Source organism: Archocentrus centrarchus, chromosome 16 (assembly GCF_007364275.1).
Source record: "Archocentrus centrarchus isolate MPI-CPG fArcCen1 chromosome 16, fArcCen1, whole genome shotgun sequence".
NCBI lineage: Eukaryota > Metazoa > Chordata > Actinopteri > Cichliformes > Cichlidae > Archocentrus > Archocentrus centrarchus.
This window is the reverse complement of record NC_044361.1, coordinates 36,240,475-36,252,538: the sequence shown is the minus strand read 5'-3', so window position 1 is coordinate 36,252,538 and position 12,064 is coordinate 36,240,475. Positions and strand designations below refer to the sequence as shown.

Here is a 12,064-nt window from a genome sequence, read left to right as displayed (position 1 = left end):
GAGTCCTTTTTGTCATGACTGGAAAATAAAAAAGGCAGTGAAGGCACATTAATGCAAACAGGTAAACACAAAGTCAAGAATGTGCTCCCAACAAAGAAGTTGCCAGGTTTCTTTGGCTTTCTTGACCCTTTTGTACATTTTTATGCAAATGCAAAAACTCCTGAGGCTCGTTTCCTGTCTCACACTGAGACACATAAAAAGAATTATTTTGTGACCAAGGACAATTTATTCAATGAACATGAGGTGGTGATGGGATTAAATATTTTCAGACAATCGCAGCTTAGGGTAATAAACTAATATAGCTGCATGTCACATAAGAATGCTCAACATTAACTTCACCACAGCGGGACACCAACTTAATATGGAACAAGAAAAGTTGCGCTGAGCTCCGTTTTTGTCCTAGTGGCTGGATTTGCTCGGAGCTTCCAAAACATAAACAACAGGACTTTCACACGCTGCTTTGTTCCCGCTGAACCTGCCCTCCTCACCCACAGGTACACATACTTGGAGCCAGATCAATAGATCCAAGTGTAATTCTTGCACTTTTCAGCAAGAAAAATAAGTTTGTCAGCTGTCTTGGCTATGTGCCAGGAAATTTTTGACCATGTGACCCCGGGGCTCAGTAGGAGTGTGATAAGAAGGGTGGGTGTATAAATATCCAGCCAACAGCACAGGGCCACAGTCTACCTGCCTGAGGAGACTGTCACACACACCTCCAGCAGAGAAAAGGTAAGACTAAAGGTCACCAAGTTCAGTTTGAGAACGCTTGCAGGTGAATTCAGGTTTCATTCATTTCATATCACACTAAATAAATCAAACATGAATCAAGACTCTACATGGTAAGTTGAGTCCTTACAAACATGTACTTCACCATTTAAATTGATAGGAAAGAGTTTATGTTTTGTGTTTGGTGTTTATGTTTTGTGTGTTCCTGAGTGCTCAGATAAGCTGTGATACAGTAATGATCTTTTTATATCTGTGGTGTTGCTGATTCTGTTTCTGACTCTTTTAACAGATGAATCTTCAAGTCCTGCCCTCCATCCTGCTGCTCGTTTCTGCTGTGCATGCCTTCCAGTACTCTGAGCTGGCGCAGTATGTCGACAACCACCAAGAAGACTATGTGGAGGTACATTTATCTGCTCCTTCCTCTAGCAACACTGAACTCTAGAGGGGCTGTGATCTTTGTTGTGAGGTGTATCAGGTTTAGACCATTTACATGTTAGAGTAATATCAGACAAGCTTTATTTAAGCCTCTGAGCTCTGAGTTATCATCGGTGATGACCCCAACCCTCGCTTTAACCTCAGGAAGAACCAGAATCGCTTTTGTTTTTATGAAATTGTTCTCTCAAATCTTTGCAATCGCAGAACAAAGAAAATAATTATTTAGACTTCAGTTAGCACTCTGAGGTCTGAGTCAGCACAGGTGAAAACTGCAAATATTACATATTCTGATTGCACAGGGTTGGACTCAGGCTTAGGGTTGGGGTTATGAATTGGTTCACCACAGGGTCTAGTGTACCCCATTGAAATATTTTGTAAAGTATAAAAACTGCAGTGATGCCAATTATTACTGCAACTTTTGGCTAAATTTGCTCATTCATATCTGAAATCTTCTGAAACTTGGAACAAATACTCTTTGGGTAAAAGTTAGAGTGACTGAGATCAATGACAGGCCGACACAATCAGACCCAGAATTAAAGAAGTAAAAACTGATGTGCAGCTAAGCGTGCTCACTGCAAAGGAATCTGCACATGATGTAACTGAGAGTTCTTGAAGGCTTATCAGGGCGTGGGTCAAACGTACAGTCGAACTCTCCTCTGGATCATTTTCTTTACACAGCGCCACAGTGAGGCAAGGCGCTGACACTGCGGTAACACTTCTAAATGTCACCTGTACTACATCAGCAAGTCTTACAATTACAAAGTGGATGTGTCACACATTCATTGTTGCATCATGATTAAAATAAGTAGTAGAGAGATAATAAAACTTTAACTATTGGAATATTAATCTAGAAGTATTATTAAAAAAATTATTTTTTTCTTTACAAAATTAGAAATAAAAAATTGTAAATTAAAGGTCCAGAAACTGAGCAATTTTTTTCCTCTGTGATACATTAATCTCAAAATTCATTCTAAATAATATGAATGGTACATTTTTGAAAATTTCACTATTCCTTAGTAGTGGGGGCAGCATGGTGGGACGGTGGTTAGCATTGTTGCCTCACAGCAAGAAGGTGCTGGGTTTGAATCCCCCATCAGGCCTTTCTGTGTGGAGTTCGTGTGTTCTCACCGTGTCTGCGTGGGCTCTCTCCAGGTACTCCAAAGACACGCAGTGACTGGTGCTAGGGTTAGGGTAACTGGTGATTCTAAATGGTTGTGTATTATTTATACCCTATTATTTACATATTGATCACAGTGATTTTCCAAAAGGGAGAAATGTAAATCCCATCACTGCATTAGTGCTCAAAAAAATCAAAGCCTCTCTGAGTCAATAATAATAAATAACATAATAAATAACATAATAGATTAAGTTCAGTGACGATGTTTTGGGTCTTGCATGTGTGTTTCAGACGCTGAGGGAATGGGTTGCAATTGAAAGTGACTCCAGCAACGTCCAGAAGAGACCAGAGCTTCACCGTATGATGGAGACGGTGGCTCAGAAACTCCGGCTGTTAGGAGGGACCGTGGAGCTAGTGAATGTCGGCAAACAAGAAGTCAGTGACAGAACCGCCTCTCTCTGCAACACTGCCCCTCCCTGCTTTTTATAAGTTCTTGTTGATATATTGGAGCTTTGTATCTAATCATCACCCTAATTGGCTGGTAAATACTGTGGATTTCACACAGAGGTTGGCTCATCGGCAAACTTCAAAAAAGCAGTAGAGCGGTCAGGCCTAAATCTGCCTCCTCATTACTGACTGAGACACTACAAAGCAGCTTCCCAGACTCATTAAACATACTGTGCGTGTGTGTGTGTGTGTGTGTGTGTGTGTGTGAGAGAGAGAGAGAGAGAGGTCAGACTAGAGGGCATCATCCCCAGCTTCTCACCACTAATTAGGAGAAGCCCAGTATGAACTGTTACTGTATTATATTGTCTTAGTGAACAGTTAAAACAATAGCTGATGATTTTCTGACAACAAACTACAGTGTAGAGGAATGTTTATTTGAGAAAAGCAGATCTTCTGCCCTCCTGTAGGATTATCACACCGTGGATATTTGAATGTCCTTTGATATCTGAGAAACACAGACTGAGTGCATAGCTGGTTGAGGGCTGTTGTAAAAGCACATTTTCTGCACAGAAGTGACTTTAAAGTTGAAACTACTCGTGCTGATGTGTGTGTCTGCAGCTTCCTGATGGCCAGACGTTAGAGTTGCCTAAAGTGGTGACTGCTCAGTTTGGCAGTGACCCCAGCAAGCACACAGTGTGCATCTACGGCCACGTGGATGTCCAGCCAGCGAAGCTTGAGGACGGCTGGGCAACAGATCCGTACAACCTGACTGAGATCAATGGTAACAACCTTTATGCTCTATAGTCAAAGGCATGCTGCTCAGACCAACAGGGTTTCATTTGATTCTAGTGGGGTTTAGGGTGGAAAAAAATGATTAGCATGTCTGGGAAAACTTTTGGTGAAGTGTAAATGCTGCACAAAAAATCTAGAATATTTTCATGTGTTGAAATGGGGCAGTCCATGCTTTGGCTGCCTGCTACATGCTAATGGATTAACCACCTTGTCATACATCAATCAATAGTATCCTTCATTGTCTTTGGTTTTCACTTCAATCGCTCGCCTCGGGACCGCCCTGCTTCACCTTGCCAGCAGTTATTTCACCTGCTGTCACTTCAAATGATGTCCTTGACATATACACTGCTCAAAACAATGAAAGGAGCACTCTGAAAATACATTAAAAAGAAACCTGCTGGATATCAGTGCTGTTATGGACTGGGTAATGTGTTAGGAATGATGAAAATTATTGTCTACATCATAAATGAATATAACGATATTGTAATTTTTGTATTTTTAGGCAATCTGTATGGACGAGGAGCGTCAGACAACAAGGCCCCAGTGTTAGCCTGGATCCATGCTGTGGAGGCTTACCAAGCTCTCAGTATGGTAAGAGAAAGTTCACCGTGCTGCTGACACGTCCCAGCTGAATCAAAACATTTGAAATGTAAAGACTGGGAACAGAGAGCGGTGCCTTAGGCAGGATGGATTCAAGTGATGACTTCTATTACTGAAGCAGATTTTTTAAGCTGAGTGAAATACTCAGCGGATATAACAGGAACAAAGTGCGTACCCTCAGGCTAGAGAGACAGGAGAGCTGAGCCTGAGCCAGACTAACTCGCAGTGTCAGTGCGGGTTTTCGCAAACTCACGGCAGGAGTCTTCCCCCACCATTCATGCTGCTTTGTTGTCTTGCCAAAAAATATGAAGCTATATGTACACATCAAAAGCCTCAGCCAGACGCTGGGTGCACCGAGGAAGAAGAAATGTGTTGGTGTGGGTTCAAACAAAGCTCGTAATTGTAGAGTGTGCCGAGCTTTTGGAAATATCATTACAGTTTTAATAAGACACGCGTGTTCAAAGTTAAGCTTTTGTAGAAATGAGACTTTTCTGCTCATCTGCTTCCCACCAAAACAAATCACGGAGCTCTTCTCCCCGTCCACCAGGATCTGCCGGTGAATGTGAAATTTGTGATCGAGGGGATGGAAGAGACGGGCTCTAATGGCCTGGATGCCATGATCCTGGCCCAGAGAGACACCTTCTTCTCAGACGTGGACTACATCATCATCTCAGACTGCGGCTGGCTCAGCAGACAACCCGCCCTCACCTACGGCACCAGAGGCAACTGCTACTTCTTTGCTGAGGTGGTGTATCAGAAAGCTTCCACACATCCTTCACTGAAACTGTCCGTCTGCTGTGTGGAAATGATTTATTTTTGTTGTGGTTGCAGGTTGAAGGACCGAAGCAGGACTTGCATTCTGGTGTTTATGGAGGGACTGTGATTGAACCAATGAGCGACCTGATTGGAATCCTCGGTGAGTCTCGTATTTGAATGCATTAAAACATTTTATTCTGGTTTCATTTAAACTTTATTTAAATTTATGTTGTTGTGTTGTTGAATGTTTGAATTATTTCTGCTGATGCTGCTCAAGATTAGGGCCTCATTAGGACTCTGTGAGCAACACTTTATTAATGAGCACCGCTCAAGCTCATGTTGTGTGTGTTTTATTTTATAACAACATAAACAATAAGCATCTGGGGACAGATTGTTCACTTATTTAATATCCACCCTGAAACAAACATGGCATAAACAGCATTTTCTAAAATATTAGTTGTTTTTTTTTTTTAAACCAACCACAGCAGCAGCTGAGCTGGAGCTGAACGAGGCTGGGCTGAATTTGAGAAGCACAGCTGTGAATACTGATTTTTGTGGGTCATGTGACACAGGTCTGTGCTGTTATGGTGCCTAACTGTGCACGTACATGCAAGCACCCATAAATACTTTAACCCTCAAGTGACCAAGCTGCTGTACGTCAGTGACCAAAATGACCAAGGGGCTTCATTTGGGACCACATTATATTTCGCACAGGAATATTTTTATTCAGTGTCTCTGTTTGTGTTCAAGCTGCTTCATTCATCTATTTTGAAAAATGTAACAGTAATTATTATAGGGTTCGGTTCATGTTGCGGTACAGACACCACGGTTCAGTGAATTATGAAACAGTTATTTCTGAATCAAATGATGATTTATGTGACTAAAACAAACCAATTATAACTTCCTCGTAAACAATAACAATAAATAAATAAGAACAAACAATAACAGACTTCTCAGGTGTAGTAGACACTGATCAATTGATCTTTTGTTTTCTGCTTAATTTTCATTGTTTTCTGGTCAGATGTGACTTTTCTGAAAGTTATTTCTTCGTTATTTGAAGCTCCGCCTCTCTAAGATGCTTTTTTCATACCCGATTGTGTTTCTGATCTGTTGCCAGTGAAGCCAGTTAGTTGCAAAATGTTCCTCCAGCTGTTTCTGGTTAGCACCACTTACTGTTCTGGCCTTTTGGTGCCCCCATCCCAACGTTTTTGAGACATGCTGCTGCCATCAAATCCAAAATGAGCTAATATTTTTCTTAAAATGAAAAATGTTCTCAGTTTCAACATTTGATATCTTTTCTATTTCTACTGTTAATAAAATGTGTTTATGAGGTTTGGAAATTGTTGCATTCTGTTTTTGCTGTATGCAGCATCCCGGCTTTTTCAGATTTGGGTTTGTAGACGTGATTTTTCAAAGGTTTCCTTCAGAGACACTTGAAATATTTAGAAATATCTAAAAACTGAAGTGACAGGCTGCACTCATCAGATGGCGCTAGCTAGCTCGGTTGTTTGGCAATCTGGACTAGGGGAGAGTGGGGTGAGTTGTGCCAGTTTTTACTTAAGGTATATTTAAAGTTATTTTACAACATCAAAGGCTACTTTTCTACAAGCCTATTGCACCACATGAGCACATCAAAGGTCAGTTTTCTTAAACAAGGTATAGCGCTTCATGAACACATCAGAACAAAGTTGGGTTCAAAATGAAAAAAAGAAGAAGAAAATCAGCATCTGTGACCTGTGCATCCATCCATCCATCGCACCGTTGTAGTAGGTATTCACTGAGTAATAGATTGTTTTGTCTAAAGGTTGCAAGCGGTGTGTGGTGGCAGGGTGAGCATTCACTGCCTTCAGTGAGATGTGAGATTAATGGTTGTTCAGAATGAGCAGAACTGGGTAATTGGTGGAGCAGTTGGTTGAACCCCTGCCTGTCTTCCTCTTATAATTCCGTGGCATGATGATCTATTTCTATTTTTAGTCTAAAATGAAGACTGTCACATAGTTTTAGTGATAAAATAAAATAAAACAGTGTAAAATTACAATAAATAATAGTGGAGGTGAGTTGTGCCACTGGCACAACGTAACCCAGGCCCTCTGGCACAGATCACCCCAACCCTCATCCAGCATTTTTGAGCTAACATAATGCTAGCTGTATAGACTCATAGCGTAGCATACCAAAGCAGTAAAACATTTGTAGAATGTTTTCAAACTTGTCTGTAACTGTTCAGACACCACAATCAAAAAACCTTGATCATAGAAATCTTACTTCGTAAGGCAAAAAACATTTTTTTGAAGTTAAATGTGCTTACTTCTCATGCAATGAGGCTCTCATCTTTACAGGATGAGTAAAATGACTGACTCTTCAAAAATGTGTGGTCACATGACAAATTTCTTCTATGGTTCCCTAGAAACAGGGGGTGGCACAACTTCCCCGCTGGCACAAACCACCCCACTTTCCCCTATATGGATGTTATATATGGTTATATATGGCACAGACAGAGACACTTATTAATCAGTGCTAAGTAACATAGACATAAAATGAAGGATTTTCCTGGATGATGCTGATAGAAACTTAACAGAAAGCCTGTCGTTTCTCACATAATTGCATTCAAAATTCTTCAAATGGAACCAACATGACAAACATGGTCGAGAGGCCCAGATCAATAACAATACACACCTGCAAGCTGCAGACACCTGTCTGTACGGCCACACCGGAAACTTTAAATCTCAGTGACATTTAAAAGGATAAATTAACTGTAAACGTGCATATTTTCTGCTGTTAAATTGGCATTTGAACAGGAGATGATGGCGACTGTAAGCAAAGGACCTTTCATCTCATCTAAGTTATTATTTGCTCATTATTAACTGAATTTATGTTCAGAGTAAACACAGCAAGAAAGCAAATGAATGTTTTGTCAAACTGACACAAGTCAGCTGGCTCAAAGCGATTAATGATGCGTTTGTCTGCTTTGTCCTGTTTCTGTGTAACAATGCAACACTTCCTCGTTAACATAACTCCAAACAGCATTTCATTTCATTTCATTAGCATAAAAACATTCAGTAAGAGAGACGTTCTCTTAGATCAGCCAAAAGAGGCATGTGTAATAATCCTGGGGCTTCATCATCAGGAGGATAAAGTATCATCAGTCACTGTCAGTGATGACAAGTTACCCAAGTAAAAATGAAATCTATTTTTGGGGAAAATTGTTCATTTTCACTGATTTGGGAATGGGGAGAAAAAAATAATCAAATGTTCTATTCTGTAAGCAAAGGGTTGGGAGTACTTAAACCTTACAGTCCTACTTGTGTCTTTGCGTAAGGCACAACTCTGAGCTCTTGCAGCAAAGCAGTCCAATCTGATCATCCATTAACAGTGACACCAGCCTGTTATTACTCCATTAGACACACTGATCAGCCCCAGTGGAAAGATCCTGATTCCTGGGATCAGGGAGGCTGTAGCTCCCCTCTCTGATGAAGAGTGGAGGCTGTACCAGGATATCCAGTTTGACCTGGACGACTACAAGAATAAGATCGGCATCAGCCAGCTCATGTACAACAATAAGGTAATAGAAATCAGTCATCGTAATGCTCTGGGGGACCTTTAATTCACTACCTCACATGAGTCAGAGTTGTATTTAGCCCTAAAAATCTCCAAAAACACAGATTCATACTCTGTGTGTCATTAATGAAAAACTTCTGTGAACAACCTCAGAGCTGCTTTACACTCACATTTAAACAAATCTCTCATCTGGCCTTATTTCATCTGTATTAATGTTACCACAACTAGGATCATCCTGCAGTAGAGTAATGCTGAAAACTCCTTCATGCATTTGTTAATTGTAGATTGGGACTGTTGTGAGTTACTGCAGTCATTTATGACAGGTTATGTTCTTCAAAGCACACATTAGACTAATAATCCATTTCATCTGTGCAGCTAAAATTAGAAACGTCCTGTCTCGCAGTGATTCACATATTTGTTATTTCTAGGCTGGACTGTTGTTATTCTTTATTATCAAGCTGCTCTTTAAGTTCTGTGTAAAACCTTTGAGGGAAGTAACAGGGACTAGAAAGAGGGATCATATTTTCCCCATATTAAATTCTCTTCTTTGGCTTCCTGTTAAATCCCATGATGCACTTAGTATTTCCTGTTCACTTCCTGCTTTTTCACTCATCGTGAGTTTAAATCTCACTCTTACATGTAGTTACCTTTTGTCTACCTTCTCCAAGTTTGGTTTTAAAGCGGGTTCCTCCCACGGTGCCGTGCTCACAGGGGATCATGTGATCATTAGGGCTCTCCTTATGATGTTGTAAGGTCGTTACAGTACAAAGCTTCTTAAGATGACTGCTGTTTTGATGGCCCCATATGAGAAACATTTTATTGAAAATAATAAATGATACCCCTCTCCCAAAGGTGGACTTGCTAGCTCACAGGTGGCGCTGGCCCACTGTCTCCATCCACGGCATTGAGGGGGCCTTTTCAGACCCCGGCACCAAGACTGTCATCCCTGCTAAGGTTACTGCTAAGTTCTCAATCAGACAGGTTCCTGACATGGACCCCGCCATTGTCAAGAAACAGGTAAAATACCTGAAATCCACGTGCACGCTCTGTTCTCTGCCTGCTCCTTTTAATGAACTGACTGCTCTTTTCTTGATTCCTGTCCTTTAGGTGACAGACTACCTTCACTCAGTGTTTGCCAAAAGAAAGAGTCCCAACAAGCTGAAAGTCACTATGGTGATAGGGGCCAAGCCTTGGCTGGCTGTCATTCAGCATCCGCTCTATGAGGCTGGAAAGGCTGCTGTTAAGAGAGGTACAGAGCAGATGGTGATGACCCAGTGCTATCAGAATATGTCATTTTTATTCTTTTTAAAAAGTGTTGCCCCAAGTCTTGGCAATCAGTGAAAGAAAATAATCATCATCATCAAAACTAGTTACATTTTTCCAAAAAAGTGCTTTTTGCTTGTCACCAAACAGGCTGGGTTGATTGATTAGGTTTGAGTGTACTTTGATTGAAAGTGACCATTCTGGAACTCTCAGGGTTTATTATGTAACCATTAAAAACAGTAAACACTTTCCTCAGTGATCTATCATAAAATAATCCTCATAACCACCAAACTGAGACTATCAGTATTAATTCAACATTAACACTTAGAACACCAAATATAACATGTAGCTCCAAATCACAACAACAGTCGAAGCTCTTTGCACTGGAAGGCAAAGACGCTGCAGTGTTACAGTAGACTGATGTGCATTTATGTCATATTTGAAAATTGGTGGTGGTGGTTATAGTTATATACATACAGTAATGTACAGCCTTTTGTTTGGAAGCACAGGCTTTCCTGGAGGTGAACCACATAGAAAAGGCCTGTTAACTTATATTTGTGTGGAATCATTTCACTGAGCATATGCATTATGTAAGCAGCCAAATATAGACTAGCAACCTGTTTGTAGGAGCTCCACTTCCCTATGGTCAGTATTAGATGTGATGTTTCACAGGCTTCGGTTGAAAGGCCTGTTTTTTTGTCACCATTTACGAGCTACACACGTCGTCCTTTTCAGCTTCTGTTCACACTGCAGAGCTTTTTTCTGCTTCACCGTTTCTTCCAAATCCAAATTATACAGCTCTTAGTTTTTTTTTTTTCAGAAGTTTTGACACAACCTTCCTGAGGATATTGGCCAACTTTGAACTTTTATGGAGGTGTTTTATCGTGTTGTTTTATTATTATTATTATTATCGCTCTTGGCTGCTCTTTTTATGTTGTTGCTAAATACCTCAGTTGTTGATTTCATCTTTAATCCTTTGTAGTGTGCTTTGTTGCACATGCGCCCCGCAGGTGTTTTGAATGGTAACCAAAGAAGCAGCCGGTGTTTTCATCTGTCCTTGTTAAAAATATAGATAAAAGGTAAAAAATGTGCTATGATGTAATTGTGAGATCCAGAGAACAAGTGACAAATGCATTTTAATTGTTTAATTGGTAACTCAAGCACGGATTCCTCTGAGAGCTCGTGTCCATGTTCTACCTTTAGTTTTCAGTGTGGATCCTGACCTGATCCGTGAGGGTGGCACGATCCCCATTGCCAGGACCTTCCAGGATGTGACGGCAAAAAGTATCATCATGTTGCCCATCGGAGGCTTTGATGATGGTCTGCACTCCCAGAACGAGAAAATGAGCAGGTTAGACTTTACTGTGTGTCCTGCTGCCGTATCCGTTTAAATAAAGCTTCTTTTGGAGTGTTGGTCACACCAGCTGTTCCTGATTTCTGACAAAATGCAAGACAAAAGCTTGGAATTAATTATAATTTAATTATAATCAACAACTGTGAGCTGCCATAGAAGAGAAACCACATCGGACTGAAAGGTAGGCATGTTGGGAATGTCACACGAACACATCAGGGAAGTGGCTGTGGTTTAGCAGGAAGAGCTGCTAACACTGAGACAAAAGGGAGACCACAGTGGGCACATTTTAAAGGCTGATTTGTTTGAGTACATCATACAAGGGCAAAAATGGGCAGCTACTGCAGAAAGCTCCAAAAAGATGGCTGAAAGCTGTTTGAGGTCACAGCAGACTTGGTGGATGAGGTGAGGCTTGAGCGGCAGAAATAAAGACATGCGGGGCTGAGCTCTTTGTAAGTCTTACAGCAGCAGCAGCAGAGTGGGATAGAGCTCTGAGGACTTCTAAGGAGGTGTAATGTACCTGTTGCTGTGGATAATAGTGTATTTGGATCTATTGTATTTATGTTGAGGAAGCTTGATGTTGTTACCTTTTAGCTGTGCCAACCATCTGCTGTTTTTATTCTCTCCCAGGTACAACTATATCGAGGGAACCAAGTTATTCATCGCCTACCTGAACGAAGTGTCCCAGATCAAAACGACTAGTGTGTGATATTTTATGATCACATGACCTCATCAGAAAGGTTCCAGCTACAGAAAATTGTGCTTTGATATTTCAACTCTATCTATCTATCTATCTATCTATCTATCTATCTATCTATCTATCTATCTATCTATCTATCTATCTATCTATCTATCTATCTATCTATCTATCTATCTATCTATCTATCTATCTATCTATCTATCTATCTATCTATCTATCTATCTATCCATCCCTCTGTGCCATTTTTCCTGTTCATATACTACTGTGTGTACATGTGTGTGTGTGCCATGTAGTAAAAGCTGTACAATGCAATAGTATGAAT

The 12,064-nt window shown here is 40.7% G+C and overlaps 1 protein-coding gene across 1 annotated transcript; it reads left to right on the top strand.

Moving 5' to 3' along the window:
- The first annotated feature begins 670 nt into the window (after positions 1–670).
- Positions 671–12,054, top strand: cndp1 (carnosine dipeptidase 1). Its single transcript, XM_030750663.1, has 12 exons — positions 671–729; positions 1,016–1,126; positions 2,570–2,713; positions 3,344–3,506; positions 4,020–4,108; positions 4,665–4,862; positions 4,949–5,033; positions 8,272–8,432; positions 9,281–9,445; positions 9,536–9,677; positions 10,895–11,042; positions 11,673–12,054. The coding sequence occupies exons 2-12, from the start codon at positions 1,016–1,018 to the stop codon at positions 11,749–11,751; spliced, it is 1,485 nt and encodes a 494-aa protein (XP_030606523.1). The 5' UTR covers positions 671–729; the 3' UTR covers positions 11,752–12,054.
- Positions 12,055–12,064: the final 10 nt, after the last annotated feature.